This window comes from Palaemon carinicauda, chromosome 41, assembly GCF_036898095.1.
Source record: "Palaemon carinicauda isolate YSFRI2023 chromosome 41, ASM3689809v2, whole genome shotgun sequence".
Taxonomy (NCBI): Eukaryota; Metazoa; Arthropoda; class Malacostraca; order Decapoda; family Palaemonidae; genus Palaemon; species Palaemon carinicauda.
In genome coordinates, this window is record NC_090765.1 from 51,162,460 (window position 1) to 51,186,686 (window position 24,227).

A 24,227-nucleotide genomic window follows, 5' to 3' on the forward strand; every position below is an offset into this window, starting at 1 on the left:
TATGCATTGTGAAATGTTAAATGGTCCCGAATGAACACCATAAAACAACCGTGGAGGTCCTATAGCGAGTAGGGTTTCCCTGCTGTACAGGACCAGATAAGCAGCCCTTGAAGTAAAGTAAAGTAATATAGCAAACATTACCTTATTTACCTTGAACATTCCTTGAGTCACTTTAATGAAACTTGGTTGGTTTAATATCCTTACACATTTCTATAAATCTTTTATATAATGTTCCAATTTAGTCACTCCACATTGCACATTCTCACCAGTTACAATGTCTCTCTTAAGATAGTGATTTCATACCTGATTTGCATATTCCAGTGGTCTCAAGAATGTAGCATAAATGGGTAAAAATATTGTAGTGCACAGTTAAAACACCCAAATCAACAACTATTCAAAAACCTCATTTTGGTTAGCCCCTCTACCGTTCTTTATACAATAAACTACTATATTGATTCTTCAGGTGAAAATAATAAGAGTACCATATACTCTACATTGCATTCAACTCAAAATCAGTAATTATGCTATAAATAATGGGTAGTCTATAAAATGCACAGTTACCCAAGAAACAATTAAAAATATTTTGTGGGGACACACTGAATTCATAAACTATATATTTTAGAGTTTTCGCAAACTTCCTTGCTTGCTTTAAATGAAAGGCTGGAGTATAAATGCAATTTATTTACAGGAATGATTTCAAGTGATTTTGGTACATCAGTTCCAGCATGACATTATAAACATAAAAAACAATATTCTTCATATAATAAAAATAATCTATATTACCTTCAAGTGCTCATGCTGTAACTATAACAACATATCTTATACAAAAATACCGTAATTTCAAAGCCCTCCCAAATTGTTGCTAAAGTCAGTTTTTTTAGCATTAATGAAGAGAGCTCTTTTATCCATGATTATCAAAATATTCTATAGGTAAAAGTGATCCCTATTTTGAGTTCCAAAGATGCTAAATTTTAAAAAGTTATCTAATACATCTGTGTCAAAGACCAGAAAATTATACCTGCTGTAATTTAGATGGCTAAAGGATAAACAGATTGACAGATGGTAGCCAAGCATTTGCACTGAAAAATTTATATCTACAAACAAAAAACTCAAGACAAATTATTCAAGTTATGAACACTAGGAATACGTTCAAAATAAAGATCAATATAAAACTTTCATTATACAAATTTGTACTTTCTAGATATTTCCAATAAAAAAAATATATTTTTCTCACACTTCTTACTATTAGACTGTACGCTTTCAAAATAAAATAAACAAAAGTGTATTACTCATATAATTAAACTTATAAAAAATAAAAAAATATTCTTTTAAACTTTTACAAATGTACAATAACTATCAAATTAATAAAGACTTTTCTGCAACTTTGTATTATTCTTATAAAAAAGCTTAACTGAAATGCTCCAATAGCAAGATTCTAATCTTATGTGAGAGGTAAAGAAATAACTTTAAAGAAAACGCTCTTAATTTCAAGACACAATAGGTCACATTTCCCATGATATTCATGTATTTATCCTCTCCTATAATTATCAAGGCAATACAATCGCCTATAAATTTACATCTCAGATTTTTTCAATAATCAATTCACCTTAAATTTTCCCCAAAAAAACACTCTCCTTCGTTTAGCAACGCAAAATAATCACCCATAAATTGACATTTCCTCAGAATTTTTCCTAAACAATTTCTCACCTTAAATTTTCCCCCAAAAACCAACAGAATTTATAAACAAATAAAGATTAGTAAGCTGAAAAATATTTCTCATTCTTTGCCCTTTTCAAATACACTCTTGGAGCTTTTGAATTTTCATCTTCTGCACAGAGAAGAACAAAAATGAATTGTACCATGTACCATATGACATGGTTGTAGTAGACATATATTCATATATAAAAAGACTATATCAGCTTCCAATAACTGCAAAACATATCTAATTGATGTTGCTATGAAATCTATTACTCCAACAACATATATACTCAACCCTTTTACCCCCAAAGGACGTACTGGTACGTTCCACAAAACTCATCCTTTTACCCCCATGGACGTACCGGTAAGTCCTTGCAAAAAAATGCTATAAAAATTTTCATATTTTTGAGAATTTTTTGAGAAAATTCAGGGATTTTCCAAGAGAATGAGACAAACCTGACCTCTCTATGACAAAAATTAAGGCTGTTAGAGCAATTCAAAAATAATATACTGCAAAATGTGCTGGGGAAAAAATAATCCCTTGGGGGTTAAGGGTTGGAAATTTCCAAAGAGCCTGGGGGTAAAAGGGTTAAGATTATAAATAAAGAGAAAAAATTCAGTTATTCTGACAAATGCATATTGTATAGATATGCAACATGATATATACATGTACTTCATATGCAGCTAATAAATATAATGTAATGCTTATGAAATCATCAAAACTTTGGGGAATACTTGAGTAAATTGACGTTGGCAGAAAATACTTGTTGAATGTAGAGACAACTTTACAAGCCAAATTTTATCAATTCCTATTGTATATGTACATTTCCAACATAAACAGAATAACGTATTTGATAGTTTCCAGTGTCAAACACTTTTTAAATTAATTTAGTAGAATCTGGTACAAAACTGGTCTCCGTGTTATAAGGCTGAAGATGATGAATTACATTAAATAATGACTTCATGAGGTAGTCTCTTGAATGTACCTGTAAGAAAAGGAAAGATTTTTCTTTTCTTATCAATTCAACACTTACTAATACAGCTTATTACAATTTTGGTTTAATTTTTTAATACTTTCAGCTTTTTTATTTTTTTCTGTTCCCTTTGATCTAATTCCACTAAGCTGTCAAACTTCTTTACCATATATATTTCTCTATTTGTCACTTCCCATTTAAGAACAAATCCTTCAAACAAGTATAATGAGTTAGAAAATTGTCTTAAATTAAGTTAAAATACCCATCTCTCTATCCCAGTAATAAGACCACTACACTGTTGATTTCATATGTAAAGATCCCTTCAGATGATGAAGGATATGATCTTTATCCTTGATAATCGTAGCAACAGTTAAACAGCCAAGTATGAGTGCATGGCCGATGTTTTTCTGTATTTCTAGGATTTCACAATTTTTATCTTCACATCTATAGTGATGGCTTTCCTTTTTTTTTTTTATGCTCTACCATCATCATCTGCCTTGCACTTGGGAGCAATAAAGAAGAGCAAGATGTTACAGGGAAAAGTTAAAAAAACAGCAAAGAAGAAACAACAATCTTGAATGGCGTACGCATAAACACTGATGCAATGAAAAGCCATAAAGGTGTAGCAACGGAAAGTGAAGGACACTCATACTCTTTCTTCAATGCTGTTTTTTTCTGCCACCAAAATGAGACATCTAAAGAATAAATCTAATTTTCTTTACACAGAAAACAACAAAACAGAACCTATGCTTACAGTTTTAACCTCACTAATGTTAGCCGTGTTCATTTCTCAATCTGCTATGCTTTGCACGCTTACTAGATTTTTTCATCACAGTACTGTACTTAACGAAATATACTATCTCATGAAATTTCTGATAAATAATGACTATGAATTTCAAGTTTATCTCCAATATATGAAAGAGCTTTTTCATAAATTACATCTACCGTTAGTAAAGAGATTTTATATTAGTTATACAAGTGCATTATGAATAACAATATCACTGTACTAAAGATACTTTACTTACCTGTGTTTCTTGTCTAAGGTTTTGTAGACTGAAAACCATGATTTCCATACCCATCAAGTACATATGTCTGGTCATCTGGTAAGGATGCAATAAGATATTGAAGATCATCAGAAATTGGAGTCCCATCCTGAAAGGAAAGAAACTACTATAAAATGGGAAGACAAAATTCTAAGAACGAAGATTAAAAGTGCGATCTTACTCGAGCTTCATGAATCCATCTCTTTGAGAGATACTGCACGATCAGCTAAAGTAACTTCAGAGCCATAACTATTCCTTGAATACTTTATATTAGTAATACTGCTTTGATTGCTGTAATTTTGATTATGAACATTCTATTGGTTGCCTTCCTTCATTCATCAGATGTACTGTTATGTTCCTAACGATTCTCTTTTATAATTATAATTTTCTTAAGTCTAAACAATATACTTTTCAAATATTTAATCATGTACACATATAGGTAGAGGTTACTAATTGACAGAGACATGTGAGTGCTCTAAAGTTGATGGGAACTTCAGCGATTACGCAACAATTTCCTATAATTTCTGTTCATAAGTTAGTTTTATTGATGTTTAATTTATCAAAATATGTAACTAAGAATTTAAATTAGTTTCCTAATACTAACGTGCACAATCAACATCAGCTGATAGATCTTGGTGCAAAAACTTGCTTCCCATTTAATTTACTCTGTAATCCATTTACCTAAATGTTAGTATGCATAATACCGACTGAATGATATGGAATATAAATACATATCAGTTAATTAAACAATCTTCATGTTAATTACTGATGGAACTGCATAGTATAGTGTAGTTGAGTATTAGAAAAAAATTTTCATTCGTGTTATGGTGTGTACATTTATACAAACAAGAGCTTTGAGGTATGTATGGGGATTCCTTTTCCTTTTCAAGTGGCTCAGTATGTATCCAAATCAGACCCATGTTATAATGGGCTCGATATCTGATTGACGGGTTAGTGATGTAATATTGAGGCACCTATCCTAATCACATAACAGTGGATACCACATGCTTATCATACTTTGTATTCCCTAAAGGACAGGATTTTTATTCCAATGATATTTTAGGAGTCGGTTGGTTCAGTTTACCAGTTGAGCACAGCAGGCATTTAGGCAAATGTACTTTTGGTAGCTCTACTTCTGCTGATTACCACCCAAGAGACTTCCTCAATCACCTTTTTTTGTAATTAGATATCTTTTCTTAGCCTTAGCTAATCTAAGATATGTATTCATTTGAAACATTATCAATTTGAGTGATGTTTGACTAGGTAAAATTAATATTTACAGTGAAAGGTAAAGATGGGCAAGAACCTTTGCAAGAATCTACCTTTGAAAAGGTGCACTCATTGGAAAGAACATGTGTATCAATCGCCAAAGATTGTAAAAAATTATCAAAGCTAAAACTGAACTCTTGATCAGAAAAAGTCTACCATAATAGAAATTTTGAAAATACCTTGATGGGTCATTGTGTCATCATATCACTCAAGGTGTAAACAAAACATTGTGATCAAATTAAACAATCTTCTTTTTGTTGCATCTCTTTTTTTTTTACCCCAACCTTAGCTAATTTAAGATTTGGATACACCTTTTTATCATCAAGGTTCACACAAAGAAGGCAACGAAAGGATAGAATCAAACAAAACCTACATGGCACACCAAATTAGTAGGGATTAATAGCATTGAAACATACTTGCTTGTCCTATATTTAAAACAAAACCTCAGAAAACCTGTGGTAGACATACCCAAGTAATTTGAAAAAGTAAAATGATACATAACCAACCATAAATGATGGAATACACACTAACACCATTTAAAATAAGACTTATTCATGACAGAATTTAGAGGTGTTTATAGCAGCACAGCGCAATTAAATCTTATTCTTTGCTGACACTTTCCCCGGGTTCACAGCATTCATTTCATACCATGGCGGTGGTTGGCAAGGTGGTAGTCCTTTGGGGGAAGGGGGAAGAAATGGCAGTGGGAGAAAATTCTACAGTTTTTATTCAAGGTCGTCAAGTTAGCGCTTGTAGTTAATAGCATTTTTTATTTAAAAAAAAAGATTGATGGAAATAGTAAGAAAAATAACAGCCCTGTTTCTAGAATTTAAAAATGGAAATGACTCATTGAAAATACTTATGATATATATTTCTTTTACCTGAGTAGTTAACCCGTCTTCTGATCTTACGATAACAACCATGCCTTCACTCTGATTGAGGAGGGAAACTTCATTGATCATTATCTTTTCAACAGCTGGTGGGTTGGTATCTTGCAAAAAGTCAGATATGTCGAGAGGGTCTTGGTGCCCATTTTTAAGAAGCTCTTGAAAATCTGTGTGTTTTACGTCAGGATCTTGAAATACTTCCTGTGAATATCAGATGACATTACTGTAAACTTAAAGAATATTAGGATGAATATAACAAAATAAAGAGCTACTCTCAACCCTTGAAGGAATATAATTAGTGTTTTGTTGCTCAAAAATTGTCTTCATTCAATGAGGAGATTTGCTTTTTATTTACGTTTCCTAAAGATACAATGTTAACAGTAAAATAAAACTATCACTAAACTAAACAAAGTATTTCAAAGCAGTACAGTAATATACTTACTGGGAGAAGAAAAGAAATAAAAATAAAGGAATAAACTTCTGTATACAGTATACAAGAATAATATATATATATATATATATATATATATATATATATATATATATATATATATATATATATATATATATATATATATATATATATATATATATATATATATCATACATACATACATATACCAAATGCACTTCCCCCAATTTTGGGGGGTAGCCGACATCAACAAGAAACAAAACAAAAAAGGGGACCTCTACTCTCTACGTTCCTCCAGCCTAACCAAGGACTCAGCCGAGTTCAGCTGGTACTGCTAGGGTGCCACAGCCCAACCTCCCACATTTCCACCACAGATGAAGCTTCATACTGCTGAGTCCCCTACTGCTGCTACCTCCGCGGTTATCTAAGGCACCGGAGGAAGCAGCAGGGCCTACCGGAACTGCGTCACAATCGCTCGCCATTCATTCCTATTTCTAGCACGCTCTCTTGCCTCTCTCACATCTATCCTCCTATCACCCAGAGCTTTCTTCACACCATCCATCCACCCAAACCTTGGCCTTCCTCTTGTACTTCTCCCATCAACTCTTGCATTCATCACCTTCTTTATCAGACAGCCATTTTCCATTCTCTCAACATGGCCAAACCACCTCAACACATTCATATCCACTCTAGCCGCAAACTCATTTCTTACACCCGTTCTCACCCTCACCACTTCGTTCCTAACCCTATCAACTCGAGATACACCAGCCATACTCCTCAGACACTTCATCTCAAACACATTCAATTTCTGTCTCTCCATCACTTTCATTCCCCACAACTCCGATCCATACATCACAGTTGGTACAATCACTTTCTCATATAGAACTCTCTTTACATTCATGCCCAACCCTCTATTTTTTACTACTCCCTTAACTGCCCCCAACACTTTGCAACCTTCATTGACTCTCTGACGTACATCTGCTTCCACTCCACCATTTGCTGCAACAACAGACCCCAAGTACTTAAACTGATCCACCTCCTCAAGTAACTCTCCATTCAACATGACATTCAACCTTGCACCACTTTCCCTTCTCGTACATCTCATAACCTTACTCTTACCCACATTAACTCTCAACTTCCTTCTCTCACACACCCTTCCAATTTCTGTCACTAGTCGGTCAAGCTTCTCTTCTGTGTCTGCTACCAGTACAGTATCATCCGCAAACAACAACTGATTTACCTCCCATTCATGATCATTCTCGCCTACCAGTTTTAATCCTCGTCCAAGCACTCGAGCATTCACCTCTCTCACCACTCCATCAACATACAAGTTAAACAACCACGGCGACATCACACATCCCTGTCTTAGCCCCACTCTCACCGGAAACCAATCGCTCACTTCATTTCCTATTCTAACACATGCTTTACTACCTGTGTAGAAACTTTTCACTGCTTGCAACAACCTTCCACCAACTCCATATAACCTCATCACATTCCACATTGCTTCCCTATCAACTCTATCATATGCTTTCTCCAGATCCATAAACGCAACATACACCTCCTTACCTTTTGCTAAATATTTCTCGCATATCTGCCTAACTGTAAAAATCTGATTCATACAACCCTTACCTCTTCTAAAACCACCCTATACTTCCAAGATTGCATTCTCTGTTTTACCCTTAATCCTATTAATCAGTACTCTACCATACACTTTTCCAACTACACTCAACAAACTAATACCTCTTGAATTACAACACTCATGCACATCTCCCTTACCCTTATATAGTGGTACAATACATGCACAGACCCAATCTACTGGTACCATTGACAACACAAAACACATATTAAACAATCTCACCAACCATTCAAGTACAGTCACACCCCCTTCCTTCAACATCTCAGCTTTCACACCATCCATACCAGATGCTTTTCCTACTCTCGTTTCATCTAGTGCTCTCCTCACTTCCTCTATTGTAATCTCTCTCTCATTCTCATCTCCCATCACTGGCACCTCAACACCTGGAACAGCAATTGTATCTGCCTCCCTATCATCCTCAACATTCAGCAAACTTTCAAAATATTCCGCCCACCTTTTCCTTGCCTCCTCTACTTTTAATAACCTTCCATTTCCATCTTTCACTGTCTCTTGACATGTATTGGATATTATGCTTGACCGTGACCTTGACCTTACAAAATTTAATAATTTCCAGCTTTTTACATAACAGTTAATCTTTGCAAGTTTCATTATTCTATGCTTAAAATTGTGGCCAGGAAGCTGTTCACAAACACACACAAACAGGGGGTAAAACATAACCTCCTTCTAACTTAGTTAGCTGAGGTAATAATGCTATCCCATCCCAGTGTGTCACGAGAGGTCACTAAAAGGGATAGGACGAGGGGACTGGGAATACCCTCTCCTGTCATCTTTATTCCTGTGAGATATCATTAACATACATACATAGCTAAAAACACTCACATGTGGTGAAGGTGATAGAGATGTCATCATAAACCGAGATTTGTCATCATGATCAATGTCCTTATCAAGTATTTCATCAACCACTTCTGCATTGTAGCATCTTTCTTCAGGAAAGGTTGTATCGGGCATTACCAGTATGTCTTCTTGGTAAGGAAAATCGTTATCTGGCTGGTGCTGCAAATGTTTGACGAAAAGTAGCTTTGAATATTTTGTCTCATAAAATATGCTATCTAAAAGTTCAAAAATAATAAGTTAACAGAATTCCACAAATCCTCCTTGAAGTTTTATAAGCAAAATTTGAACCTTTCATTACACACTGCATAAAATATACAGTAAAATGTCTTTAATTATATCAAAAACTCAAATATTCAGTAAAGTATTTTGTTACATTGATAAAAAATAAAAAAAATTGATAAACTTAAAAGTAGCCTTGATCTACAAACTCAAACATTCTTTACAACACTGTACTCGAGTAGCAAAGAAAATTTTTGACATCTTTTGTTTTACAAGAGACTTCTATCATCTCTAGAAGGTATGATAATCTACATTAGAAATAAATAATTTAGAGTAATGATAATGTACAATATTATTCATCATACAAACCGGTTACATACATAGAAGTATTAATGCCGTGAATGAAAGAAAAATCTTCCACTAATAGAACAACATTTAAATGCATGCTGCTGAAAATATGAAGAGAAAAAACATGAATCATCTAGTTACTTTTGTCAAATTAATATTGATAAATACAATATTACATCTAGTATGATCACATCAAGTGTCTGCATACACTTTCTTATTAAATATGTTCTTAAAGCTTAGAATAGAAACTCAAATGGCATTGTTTATTTGCTATATACAGTTAGATGAATAGTGGATGTGTATGTGTGGGAGTAATATTTTAGAGATTTCTTCAAGGGAATAGACTGTTACAATGGCAAGTTTTACAATCTAGCATTCAAAAGTCACATCACACACACAGCACAAACACTGAAAAGAAAACTTACATTTCTATTCACAAATACAAACATAAACATTAAGAATGTTTATATATAAATAATATATATATATATATTACAAGTATAAGAAAAAGTAAGTAAAAAGACAAAAGCATTAATGGCTGTCAAAGAGGCGAGGGTGAGAGCGGACACGTCCGACTACCACCCGAGCCAAGAGCAAAGTGAGCTCAGCACAGGTGTGTGGGGGGGAGGCTACCCTCTCTACCCCCTGCTAACTAGCGGTGGGGTAGTAAACCCTTCTAATGGCTCATCATTTCAGCTATGCCGAAAGTAATAACCCATATTAAATAGCGTATTTCAGTTACGGAACAAATTTGATGTACAGTACAATAAATGGAAAATTGGGTAATTTCATTTAGTCTCCATAATTGTGTGCAGATTCAAGATAATCTTTATGCACTTCTTTTAAATCATTTGCAACAAAATATTTCACATTCTGCTTTTGAAGCTGTAAGAAAATATGTAATACAGTACAGTGAACCCTCGCTACTTCGCGGTTCGACCATCGCGGATTCACCACTTCGCGGATTTTTTCCATAACCCATATATATACAGTAATATATATATATATATATGTATGCATGTATTTATGTATATATGTAGGTATGTATATGTGTATACATATAAATATATATATATATATATATATATACACACACACACACATATATATATATATATATATATATATATATATATATATATATATATATATATATATATATATATATATATATATATATATATATCTATATATCTAAAGTAGGAAGATGTGATGTAGTTCTAAGGAAAAAGTATGGGAAATATGTCTGGGTAATAAGCAAAGCTCTACCTCCAGTTTGTTTCTACATTATGATCAGAGATAAATGTAAACAAAACATTGGTTGCCATTTTTTATCGTGCTTTTTAGCATGTTTAGGAAATGCATGATATAAAATCACCTTTAATATTTGTGCCTGTTTTAGTTTAGGGTACTGTAGTACATGCATTAAGTGTTCTGTACATTAAAGGGTAGTTTGTTAACAGTACTACGTACAAGGGAAGGTTTTAAAAGTCTGAATATACATGTTGAATAAATAGGTAAATATGGTGTCACTACTTCGCGGATTTTCACCTATCGCGGCCGCGACTGGAACCTATCTACCGCGATAAACGAGGGTTCACTGTAGTGTTATGTGAAAACAGGATTTCCTTTGGAATTTCAAGTCAAATCATAAAAAGTAATTGAAACAAATTGAAAAATTCAAAGTACCACCTACCAATAAATCATCAATTTCAAACTCCTCCTGTTGGTTCTCAAAAAAGTAGCTTTCGTCAAATTCTTTGGGTAATATTCTTAGAACCACCTCCTGTGCTTTTCCCCTGAAAAAAAAATGATATTTTGATTATAAAATAAATTTTTGAATATACTTACCCGGTGAATATATAATAGCTGACGTCTCCGGCGGCTCGACAGAAAAACTCGCGAGCGATCGCTATGAAGGTTGCGGGTGTGCCCACCAGCGCCAACTATCGGCCAGATACCGCATATACATGTAAACAGCTCCAGTTCTTCTCATCCCGCTGGGTCTCTATTGGGGAGGAAGGGGGGGCCTTTAATTTATATATTCACCTGGTAAGTATATTCAAAAAATGTTATTTTCATTAGTAAAATAAATTTTTGAATATACTTACCCGGTGATCATATAGCTGTCAGCTCTGCTGCCCGACAGAAAAACCTAAGGACGAAATACGCCAGCGATCGCTATACAGGTGGGGGTGTACATCAACAGCGCCATCTGTCGAGCAGGTACTCAAGTACTCCATGTCAACACAGAACCAATTTTCTCCTCGGCCCACTGGGTCTCTATTGGGGAGGAAGGGTGGGTCCTTTAATTTATGATCACCGGGTAAGTATATTCAAAAATTTATTTTACTAATGAAAAATGTTATTTTCATTAGTAAAATAAATTTTTGAATATACTTACCCGATGATCATATAGCTGTCAGCTCTGCTGCCCGACAGAAAAACCTACGGGCGGAATACGCCAGCGATCGCTATACAGGTGGGGGTGTACATCAACAGCGCCATCTGTCAAGTAGGTACTCAAGTACTCGATGTCAACACAGAACCAATTTTCTCCTCTGTCCACTGGGTCTCTATTGGGGAGGACGGGTGGGTCCTTTAATTTATGATCATCGGGTAAGTATATTCAAAAATTTATTTTACTAATGAAAATAAAATTTTTCAATATTAAACTTACCCGATGATCATATAGCTGATTCACACCCAGGGGGGTGGGTAGAGACCAGCATTACATGTTGACATTATTATGAGCTAAGTATTCCGTATTTCATTTTAGCAGTTATTCAAAATAACAAACATAAAATAAATAAGTACCTGGTAAGGAAGTCGACTTGAACAATTACTCTGCCTTTTTAAGTACGTCTTCCTTACTGAGCCTCGCGATCCTCATAGGATGCTGAGCGACTCCTAGGAGCTGAAGTATGAAGGGTTGCAACCCATACTAAAGGTCCTCATCAAAACCTCTAATCTAGGCGCTTCTCAAGAAATGACTTTGACCACCCGCCAAATCAAGTAGGATGCGAAAGGCTTCTTAGCCTTCCGGACAACCCAAAAACAATAATAAAACATTTCAAGAGAAAGATTAAAAAGGTTATGGAATTAGAGAATTGTAGTGGTGGAGCCCTCACCACTACTGCACTCGTTGCTACGAATGGTCCCAGAGTGTAGCAGTTCTCGTAAAGAGACTGGACATTCTTAAGATAAAAGACGCGAACACTGATTTGCTTTTCCAATAGGTTGCGTCGAATATACTTTGCAGAGATCTATTTTGTTTAAAGGCCACTGAAGTTGCGACAGCTCTAACTTCGTGTGTCCTTACCTTCAGCAAAGCTTGGTCTTCCTCATTCAGATGGGAATGAGCTTCTCGTATTAACAGTCTGATAAAATAGGATAAAGCATTCTCTGACATAGGCAAAGATGGATTCTTAACCGAACACCATAAAGCTTCAGACGGGCCTCGTAAAGGTTTTTAAATAGAACTTAAGAGCTCTTACAGGACATAATACTCTTTCTAGTTCATTTCCAACCATACGATAAGTTTGGAATATCGAACGATATTGGTCAAGGCCGAGAAGGCAGCTCGTGTTTGGCTAGAAAACCAAGTTGTAGAACATGTAGCCGTTTCGGATGAGAATCCGATGTTCTTGCTGAAGGCATGAATCTCACCGACTCTTTTAGCTGTGGTTAAGCATATCAGGAAAAGAGTCTTAAAGGTGAGATCTTTCAGGGAGGCTGATTGAAGCGGTTCGAACCTGTCTGACATAAGGAATCTTAGTACCACGTCTAAATTCCAACCAGGTGTAACCAAACGACGCTCCTTCGTGGTCTCAAAAGACTTAAGGAGGTCCTGTAGATCTTTATTGTTGGAAAGATCTAAGCCTCTGTGACGGAAGACTGATGCCAACATGCTTCTGTAACCCTTGATAGTGGGAGCTGAAAGAGATCGTTCTTTCCTCAGATATAAGAGAAAGTCAGCTATTTGAGTTACAGAGGTACTGGTCGAGGATACGGATACTGACTTGCACCAGTTTCGGAAGATTTCCCACTTCGATTGGTAGATTCTAAGGGTGGATGTTCTCCTTGCTCTAGCAAACGCTCTGGTTGCCTCCTTCGAAAAACCTCTAGCTCTCGAGAGTCTTTCGATAGTCTGAAGGCAGTCAGACGAAGAGCATGGAGGCCTTGGTGTACCTTCTTTACGCGTGGCTGACGTAGAAGGTCCACCCTAGGGGAAGTGTTCTGGGAACGTCTACTAGCCATCGAAGTACCTCGGTGAGTCATTCTCTCGCGGGCCAGAGGGAAGCAACTAGCGTCAACCTTGTCCCTTCGTGAGAGGCGAACTTCTGCAGTACCTTGTTGACAATCTTGAACGGAGGGAATGCATATAGATCTAGATGTGACCAATCTAGTAGAAAGGCATCTATATGAACTACCGCTGGGTCCGGGATAGGTGAGCAAACTATTGGGAGCCTCTTGGTCATCGAGGTTGCGAAGAGATCTATGGTTGGCTGGCCCCAGGTGGCCCAAAGTCTCTTGCATACATCCTTGTGGAGGGTCCATTCTGTTGGAATTATTTGTCCCTTGCGACTGAGACAATCTGCTATGACATTCAAGTTGCCTTGGATGAACCTCGTTACTAGTGAAAAGTCTAGACCTGTTGACCGGGTGAGGAGGTCCCTTGCGATCTCGTACCATGTCAGAGAGTAAGTCCCTCCTTGCTTGGAGATGTACGTCAAAGCCGTGTGTTGTCCGAGTTCACCTCCACCACTTTGCCTTGAAGGAGAGACCTGAAGCTTTTCCAGGTCAGACGTACTGCCAGTAGCTTCTTGCAGTTGAAATGCATTGTCCTTTGACTCGAGTTCCACAATCCCGAGCATTCCCTACCGTCTAATGTCGCACCCCAGCCTACGTCCGATGCGTCCGAGAAGAGAACGTGGTTGGGAGTCTGAACAGTCAGGGGAAGACCCTTTCTAAGGTTGAAAAAGTCCTTTCACCAAGTCAGACCAGACTTTATCTTTCCGGAAACCGGGATCGAGACCGCTTCTAGCGTCTTGTCCTTTTTCCAGTGAAAAGCTAGATGGTATAGAAGAGGACGGAGGTGTAGTCTTCCTAGTGACACAAATTGAACCACGGATGACAGTGTCCTTACCAGACTCATCCACAGCCTGACAGGGCAGCGTTCCTTCTTCAGCATCTTCTGGATGGATAGCAGGGCTGGGGGTTGATCGTCTTGTTCAGCAACGTCCTCATCAGAGGGTTCCTCATCCGAAACTGATGAGGAAACGGCAACGGAGTGGGCAACGTCTGACTCGCTGAATCCGGTCGCACTGGTGGATGCGTGACGGAGCCGGACGCAATATCATGGTACTGCTGCACAGTCTGTGAACTGTCAACCATGGGGACACGAGGAAGTACAGCGTCAACCCGAAACTGTCTAGACTGTCTGGGTTGTGCAGTCAACACCCTACCGGGTTGCTGAGGTTGACGCACTGCGTGACAACAAGTCACCACTGCTGGTTGTTGAACGTCTTCCTAGTGACACACTGAACGTCAACAACCACCTCCGAGCGTCGCTTAACGTCAACGTGCGACTGGCAACCCACACTGGGTCGCATCGGTGGAGGAACCACCTCAACTGGCGAACGCGAGTAAGATACCTCAGCGTCAACAGGGCGCACAACCAACCGGTAGGAAGGTTGTTGGCCAGAAGGTTCTTCTCCGTATTAAGTCCTCTATCAAGGACACAAGCTTGGACTGCATGTCTTGCAGCAAAGCCCATTAGGGTCTACGGGAGCAGGTGTGGCAACAGACGGGGTTAGCGACTGAAGCGGAGCCATTTACCATCCCTGGAAGCCTTGTTATGTGTGACATAATAGTACAGCAAAACTTCAAAGGCTCGAAAAAGTTTAGAAGTTGACCTGTAAACAACTGGAGCGTCTCCTGGCTATGCGCCTGGCCGAGTCTACCAGAATTGAGAAGTCTACCTGGGCAGAGGCATGAACTCCCAAGCTGAGAACTTCTCTCGTGTCCTATCAGACTCTCGCTCTATAAGCCAGATAAAAAGAAGGGAAATCAAAAGGCTGTATCCCTAAAACTCCTCCTGGTGCAAAAACCAGTCGCCTAGCCGACGTAACGCTCTCTAGGAGAGCGAGAGAGCACTAGCTTAACAACAACGGCTTCGAAGTAGCTAGGCCTAGTGTAAATTCTGACGTGAGGCGAACGGGGAGCAGCAGTTACAAGAGGACATACAGCACTGGTGCATAAGTAGCAGACCAGAAGGCAACGTTATGTAACTGCTTGACAGTCTGTGAGCTGGCAACAACCAAAGCTGTGTGGGGAAGCCTCAACTCCTGACTGACTAGTCTGCTGCGGGCGAGTGGCGGTAACCACAGTGGGTTGCGGAGGCTGACGCACCGTGTCAAAACACGGCAGCTTAACTCCACCCTCCTGTTGTTGTGGTAGCACACGCACGTCAACGGAGTGCTCCGTGCGTCTGTGGGAGTCAGCATGCGTCTGGCAGGGTCGACTGCGCATGGGTGGAGGAGCTCTCACAGCCAGAGTGTGGGAGCAGGCAGCCGCAGCGTCTGCTGGGAGCCCAACCGTGGCAGGTTGTAGGCAAACGGGTGCATCGTCAACCTTCTCCGCAGTCGGAGTGTGGGAGCAGGCAGCCTCAGCGTGAGCTGGGCGCACAACCGTGGCAGGTTGTAGGCTAACGGGTGCAGCGTTAACCTTCTCCGCACGAAACTCCTGCATAACCGCAGCTAACTGAGTCTGCATAGACTGCAGTAAAGACCACTTAGGGTCTACAAAAGCGGCAACAGACGGAGCTACTGTCCGTTGTGACTGAGGGTCCAAAACAGCGGGTGCGGCAACAGACGGAGTTACTGCCTGTTGCGGTACCACCTTGCCTCTCTTGGGAGGTGTGCAGTCGTCGGATGACTGCAGCGAGTCCGAACTGACCCAGTGGCTACACCTGGGCCGTTGGACTTGCGCGGAAGGGACCGACTTGCACTTAATAAGCTGCGAGACCTTGGTCCAAGGTTTCTTACGAGAAACCTCTTCCGCAGACGAGAAGTAAATGGGCTCTCTCGTCTTTGTGTGGGTGGGGCGATCTTGGGTAGATACGCCCGAAACCACGGAGGGAAAAACGTCTGTTCGTTGATCAAGGCCTGACGAACCCATAAGTCGTTCGACATTACTTCTCCCCTGGGCTTGGGAGCTTGCAAGAGGTCCCGGACTAGGTGAACGACAGGCACGAACAGACGAACCCTCGGACGCAACACTGTAACACTTTGCGCATATCACTTTATCACTTTGATTTTCTGTATTGCACTTATTTCACTGAAATCGAAACTTTTACTGATTTCTACCTGAAACACGCAATCCTACCCTTCATTAAAAGGTAGTAATTGCGAAAACAGTCGTATAATGCAACAGAAAACATATATAAAGATAAAGAATTCAGTGGCTGGGAAAGAGACTAAACACTAGATCAAATAAACTACGTTTACAATCTCTCACCGCACATAGCCTGGGAACAAGAATAAAACCCTAGAAACGTTTTACCTTCTTCCCCTACAGCGACTAGGGAGGAGAGTAAAACGAGAACAACGTTACCCGCTTGAACGAAACGTTTTTTTCTCCTCTCTCTCCCTCCGTCTCTATCTCTCTCTTTCTCTCTAGATTTCGCACCTGAGAGAAGAGCCCAATTATATATCGTCAAAACATGATAAAAAAACTGAAAGGTTTTCCAAATAAAAAGTTCCTTTAATTTAGAATTTAAACCATTTAAGCTAAGAAAGAATGAACGAAACGCTAGAATCGGTTTACCCTTACTGCAAAGTGAAACCGTGATACACTCTCTCTCTATCGTAACGATAGAGCGCATGTTGAACGTCCTGAACGCCAACAACTGCGTAGACTAAAAACTAAACGTTAGTTCATCTTTGAAAACAGTACGAGACTATCAAAGAAATTCTTTCATAAAACATTAAATTTAAAAAGTTTTAAATTCTTTAAAGGTTAAATACGATATAACGGGCTCAACGTTGATTAACTTCGGTTCCAAGTCAGGACCGCCTACTATCAGGAAAGGTCGCATATAAACAAAACATAAAAATTTATTTTTATATGTTTATAATAAAAGGAAAGTTAATCGAAGAGGCCTAATAAAGGCGGAGAGATATAAAATATAGATCTATAACGTGTTAAGCACAATTACTAAAAACCTAAACACACTTCCGTCTAAGGGAAGGGTCGGCCATTTAAAAGTGAAAGAGAGTCCATACTCTCTTTGTCACCATAATTAAAACTATCCAAAACGATTTCAAGTTTTGAAATGAAGATAAAACACCTGCACAGCGAAAGCTCAAAACTGGAAAAGTGTACTTCACCAAATAGTTGTGAAAACAAATCCAGTTAGTAACGGCGTATTTAGTAGGTCTTGCCAGTGGCACGACAGAGAGAAAATTGGTTCTGTGTTGACATCGAGTACTTGAGTACCTACTTGACAGATGGCGCTGTTGATGTACACCCCCACCTGTATAGCGATCGCTGGCGTATTCCGCCCGTAGGTTTTTCTGTCGGGCAGCAGAGCTGACAGCTATATGATCATCGGGTAAGTTTAATATTGAAAATAACATTTTTCAATATTAAACTTACCCGGTGATCATATAGCTGATTCACACCCAGGGGGGTGGGTAGAGACCAGCATATATGTTAACATTAAGAGCTAAGTATTTCGTATTTCATTTTAGCAGTTATTCAAAATAACAAACATAAAATTAATAAGTACCTGGTAAGGAAGTCGACTTGAACAATTACTCTGCCTTTTTAAGTACGTCTTCCTTACTGAGCCTCGCGATCCTCATAGGATGCTGAGCGACTCCTAGGAGCTGAAGTATGAAGGGTTGCAACCCATACTAAAGGACCTCATCAAAACCTCTAATCTAGGCGCTTCTCAAGAAAGAATTTGACCACCCGCCAAATCAACCAGGATGCGAAAGGCTTCTTAGCCTTCCGGACAACCCAAAAAACAACAATAAAAAGCATTTCAAGAGAAAGATTAAAAAGGTTATGGGATTAGGGGAATGTAGTGGTTGAGCCTTCACCCACTACTGCACTCGCTGCTACGAATGGTCCCAGGGTGTAGCAGTTCTCGTAAAGAGACTGGGCATCTTTAAGGTAAAAAGATGCGAACACTGACTTGCTTCTCCAATAGGTTGCATCCATTACACTCTGCAGAGATCTGTTTTGTTTGAAGGCCACTGAAGTTGCGACAGCTCTAACTTCATGTGTCCTTACCTTCAGCAAAGCATGGTCCTCCTCATTCAGATGGGAATGAGCTTCTCGAATCAAAAGTCTGATATAATAAGAAACTGCATTCTTCGACATAGGTAAAGAAGGTTTCTTAATGGCGCACCATAAAGCTTCTGACTGTCCACGTAATGGTTTAGTACGTCTCAAATAGTACTTAAGAGCTCTTACAGGGCATAGTACTCTTTCTTGTTCATTTCCAACCAAATTAGCAAGGCTTGGAATATCGAACGATTTGGGCCAAGGACGAGAAGGAAGTTCGTTTTTGGCTAAAAAACCAAGCTGTAAGGAACATGTAGCCGTTTCAGATGTAAATCCAATGTTCCTGCTGAAGGCGTGTATCTCACTGACTCTTTTAGCTGTTGCTAAGCAGACGAGGAAAAGAGTTTTCAAAGTGAGATCTTTAAAAGAGGCTGATTGAAGTGGTTCGAACCTTGCTGACATAAGGAATCTTAGTACCACGTCTAAGTTCCAACCTGGTGTGGCCAACCGACGCTCCTTCGAGGTCTCAAAAGACTTAAGGAGGTCCTGTAGATCTTTGTTGTTGGAAAGATCTAAGCCTCTGTGACGGAAGACTGCTGCCAACATGCTTCTGTAACCCTTGATCGTGGGAGCTGAAAGGGATCTTTCCTTCCTTAGGTATAAAAGGAAGTCAGCTATCTGAGTTACAGAGGTACTGGTTGAGGATACTGATTTCGACTTGCACCAGCTTCGGAAGACTTCCCACTCTGGCTGCCTCCTTCGAAAAGCCTCTAGCTCTCGAGAGTCTTTCGATAGTCTGAAGGCAGTCAGACGAAGAGCGTGGAGGCTTGGGTGTACCTTCTTTACATGCGGCTGACGCAGAAGGTCCACTCTTAGAGGAAGTGTTCTGGGAACGTCTACTAGCCATTGCAGTACCTCGGTGAACCATTCTCTCGCGGGCCAGAGGGGAGCAACCAACGTCAACCTTGTCCCTTCGTGAGAGGCGAACTTCTGCAGTACTCTGTTGACAATCTTGAACGGGGGGAACGCATAAAGGTCTAGATGGGACCAATCCAGAAGAAAGGCATCTATGTGAACTGCTGCTGGGTCCGGAATCGGTGAGCAATAAATTGGGAGCCTCTTGGTCATCGAGGTTGCGAACAGATCTGTGGTAGGCTGACCCCACAAGGCCCATAGTCTGTTGCATACATTCTTGTGAAGGGTCCACTCTGTTGGGATGATTTGACCCTTCCGGCTGAGGCGGTCTGCCATGACATTCATGTCGCCTTGAATGAACCTCGTTACTAGGGATATGTTTCGATCTCTTGACCAGGTGAGGAGGTCCCTTGCGATCTCGTACAACGTCATCGAATGAGTCCCTCCTTGCTTGGAGATGTACGCCAAGGCTGTGATGTTGTCGGAGTTCACCTCCACCACCTTGCCTAGAAGGAGGGACTTGAAGCTTCTCAAGGCCAGATGAACTGCCAGTAGCTCCTTACAGTTGATGTGCAACGTTCTTTGATCCGTATTCCACGTGCCCGAGCATTCCCGACCGTCCAATGGCGCACCCCAGCCCGTGTCCGATGCGTCCGAGAAGAGAAGGTGGTCGGGGGTCTGAACAGCCAGTGGCAGACCCTCCCTGAGGAGAATGTTGTTCTTCCACCAAGTCAGTGAAGACTTCATCTTCTCGGAAATAGGAACCGAGACCGCTTCTAGCGTCTTGTTCTTTCTCCAGTGAACAGCTAGGTGAAATTGAAGGGGACGGAGGTGGAGTCTCCCTAACGCGATGAACTGGTCCAGTGATGAAAGCGTCCCTATCAGACTCATCCACTGTCTGACTGAACATCGGTCCTTCTTCAGCATGTTCTGGATGCATTCTTGGGCTTGACTGATTCTGGGGGCCGACGGAAAAGCCCGAAAAGCTTGACTCTGAATCTCCATTCCTAGGTATACTATAGTTTGGGATGGGACGAGTTGGGACTTTTCCATATTGACCAGGAGACCCAATTCCTCGGTCAGATCCAGAGTCCATTTTAGATTCTCCAGACAGCGACGACTTGACGCAGCTCTTAAAAGCCAGTCGTCCAAATAGAGGGAGGCTCTGAGGTCTGCTAAATGCAGGAATTTGGCAATATTCCTCATCAGTTTGGTAAAAACTAGAGGTGCCGTGCTTAGGCCAAAGCACAGGGCTTGGAACTGGTATACAACCTTCCCGAAAACGAACCTTAGAAAAGGTTGGGAATCTGGGTGGATGGGGACGTGAAAGTAAGCGTCCTTTAGGTCTAACGAGACCATCCAGTCTTCCTTCCTGACCGATGCTAGAACCGACTTTGTCGTCTCCATGGTGAACGTCTGCTTTGTGACAAAGACATTTAGAGCACTGACGTCTAGCACCGGTCTCCACCCTCCTGTCTTCTTCGCCACTAAGAAGAGACGGTTGTAGAAGCCCGGGGATTGATGGTCCCGGACTATGACTACCGCTCCCTTTTGAAGTAAGAGAGACACCTCTTGCTGTAAAGCTAGCCTCTTGTCCTCCTCTCTGTACCTGGGAGAGAGGTCGATGGGAGTTGTTGCTAGAGGGGGCTTGCGCAAGAATGGAATCCTGTACCCCTCTCTGAGTAACTTCACAGACTGTGCGTCTGCGCCCTTGTTCTCCCAGGCCTGCCAGTAGTTCTTGAGCCTGGCTCCCACTGCTGTCTGAAGAAGGTGGCAGTCAGACTCTGCCTCTAGAGGACTTGGAACCCTTCTTCTTGCTCCCACGTTGACTTTCGGCACGAGCACCTCCTCTGCTGGAGGCTCTGCCACGAAAGGGCGGAATGAACCTTGACGCTGGAGTGTCCATCCTGGGTCTAGGCACGGATGGCAAAGGGGTGGCTTTGCGTGCGGATGACGCCACCAGGTCATGAGTGTCTTTCTGGATCAAGGAGGCGGCAATCTCCTTGATCAACTCTTCAGGGAAGAGACACTTCGAGAGCGGAGCAAACATAAGTTCCGACTTTTGACATGGGGTGACTCCAGCAGACAAGAAGGAGCAAAGGTGATCCCGCTTCTTGAGGACCCCGGACACGAAAGAAGCCGCAAGCTCACTAGAACCATCCCGAATGGCTTTGTCCATGCAGGACATAATGAGCATGGAAGTTTCCTTATCAGAAGGGGAGGTCTTCCTGCTCAACGCTCCCAAACACCAGTCCAAGAAGTTAAAGACTTCGAATGCACGGAAAACTCCTTTCATAAGATGGTCCATATCCGAAGGAGTCCAGCAAACCTTGGAGCGTCTCATAGCCAGCCTGCGGGGAGAGTCTACCAGACTTGAGAAGTCGCCCTGGGCAGAGGCAGGAACTCTCAAGCCGAGAACTTCTCCCGTGGCATACCAGACGCTAGATCTGGAAGCAAGCTTGGCCGGGGGAAACATGAAGGTTGTCTTCCCAAGTTGCTTTTTGGACTGCAACCACTCTCCCAGTACCCTTAAAGCTCTCTTGGACGAGCGCGCGAGTACGAGCTTCGTAAAGGCAGGTGCTGCTGACTGCATGCCTAAAGCGAACTCAGAGGGAGGCGAGCGTGGTGCTGCAGACACAAACTGATCCGGATATAAATCCTTGAACAGCGCAAGCACTTTCCTAAAGTCTAAGGAGGGAGGCGTGGTCTTGGGTTCCTCGATGTCCGAGTGTTGGTCGTCAAGATGTGCAGCTTCGTCATCATCAGAGAGTCCATCGTCTGAATGTTGAGGAGGAAGCGGCAAAGGAGTAGGTAAAAGCTGGACGGCTGAGTCCGGCAGCACGGGTGCATGCGTGACTGCACTGGACCCAATGTCATGCAACTGTTGGTCAGTCTGAGAACTGGCAACAACCATAGCTGAGTGGGGACGCATAGCGGAGACCACCGTGGGTTGCGGAGGCTGACGCACCGCGTCAAAACACGGCAGCTTAACTCCACCCTCCTGTTGTTGTGGTAGCACACGAACGGCAACGGAGGGTTCCGTGCGTCGGTGAACGTCAACATGCGTCTGGCAGGGTCGACTGCGCATGGGTGGAGGAGCTCTCACAGCTGGAGTGAGGGAGCAGGCAGCCTCAGCGTCTGCTGGGCGCACAACCGTGGTAGGTTGTAGGCTAACGGGTGCAGCGTCAACCTTCTCCGCACGATACTCCTGCATAAAGGAAGCTAACTGAGTCTGCATAGACTGTAGCAAAGACCACTTAGGGTCTACAGCAGCTGGTGCGGCAACAGACGGAGTTACTGCCTGTTGCGGTACCACTTTGCCTCTCTTAGGAGGTGTGCAGTCGTCGGAGGACTGCAGCGAGTCCAAACTGACCCTGTGGCTACACCTGGGCCGTTGGACTTGCTCGGAAGGGACCTTGCGTTTAAGAGGCCGTGAGACCTTGGTCCATCGTTTCTGGCGTGAAACCTCTTCCGCAGACGAGGAATGAACGGGCTCACTCGTCTTCTTGTGGGTGGGACGATCTAGGCAAGATACGTCCGAAACCACGGAGGGAACGTCTGTCCGCTGATTAAAGCCTGTCGAACCCTTTGGTCGTACGACATTGCTTCTCCCCTGGGCTTGGGAGCTTGCAAGAGGTCCCGGACTGGGAGGACGACAGGCACGAACAGACGCACCCTCATGCGTAACACTGACACTCTTCACTGCACAAACACTCACTTCACTTCCCACTGCACTCTTACCTTTCAACTCCCTGACGTCAGCCATGAGTTGATTGCGGTCATTCGCCAATGACTCGACTCTCTCACCCAGAGCCTGGATGGCACGCATCATATCTGCCATCGAAGGTTGAAGAGAGCTAGCAGGGGGGTCGGGTGCAACCACTACAGGGGAAGGAATAGGTTGTGGGGCATGGGGAGAGGAAAAATCTACTGAGCGAGACGAACTCCTCCTGATTCTATCCTTCTCTAGCCTACGTGCATATTTCAGGAATTCTTGAAAATCGAATTCCGAAAGCCCAACGCATTCCTCACATCGATCTTCCACTTGACAGGCTTTACCCCTACAATTGGAACAAATGGTGTGCGGATCGATAGAGGCCTTCGGAAGACGCCTTGAACAGTCCCTAGCGCTACACTTCCTGTACTTGGGGACTTGAGAAGGGTCAGACATCTTGAATTAGTCAAAGGGGGGAATTCAAAATCTATCCAAGTCGTCAACAAATAATCCAAAATTCAATAAAAGAATGCAAGGAAGTATTGAAGATAACTTCTGCACAGCCATAGCTAATAACCAGAAATGAATACCTCACCAAATAACGTGAAAATCAATCCAGAAAACAACAGCGTATTTAGTAGGTCTTGCCGGTGGCACGACAGAGAGAAAATTGGTTCTGTGTTGACATGGAGTACTTGAGTACCTGCTCGACAGATGGCGCTGTTGATGTACACCCCCACCTGTATAGCGATCGCTGGCGTATTTCGTCCTTAGGTTTTTCTGTTGGGCAGCAGAGCTGACAGCTATATGATCACCGGGTAAGTTTAATATTGAAAATTTATTTTATAATCAAAATATCATTTTTAAATATTTAACTTAGCCGGTGAATATATAATAGCTGATTCACACCCATGGTGGTGGGTAGAGACCAGAGTTAATTAAGTTTACAGCGTATATGC

The 24,227-nt window shown here is 41.3% G+C and overlaps 1 protein-coding gene across 2 annotated transcripts in view; it reads right to left on the bottom strand.

Moving 5' to 3' along the window:
• Positions 1–666: 666 nt before the first annotated feature.
• LOC137632633 (uncharacterized) overlaps positions 667–24,227 on the bottom strand; it is a 49,740-nt gene continuing 26,179 nt past the window's right edge. For both annotated transcript variants that reach the window (XM_068364704.1, XM_068364705.1), the window contains exons 3-7: positions 11,038–11,140; positions 8,760–8,933; positions 5,866–6,072; positions 3,698–3,824; positions 667–2,684 (exon numbers count right to left, since the gene is read on the bottom strand). In XM_068364704.1, coding sequence (XP_068220805.1) covers positions 3,711–3,824; positions 5,866–6,072; positions 8,760–8,933; positions 11,038–11,140 — 598 coding nt within the window. In that variant the 3' untranslated portion in view covers positions 667–2,684; positions 3,698–3,710. The remainder of the gene's footprint in view (positions 2,685–3,697; positions 3,825–5,865; positions 6,073–8,759; positions 8,934–11,037; positions 11,141–24,227) is intronic.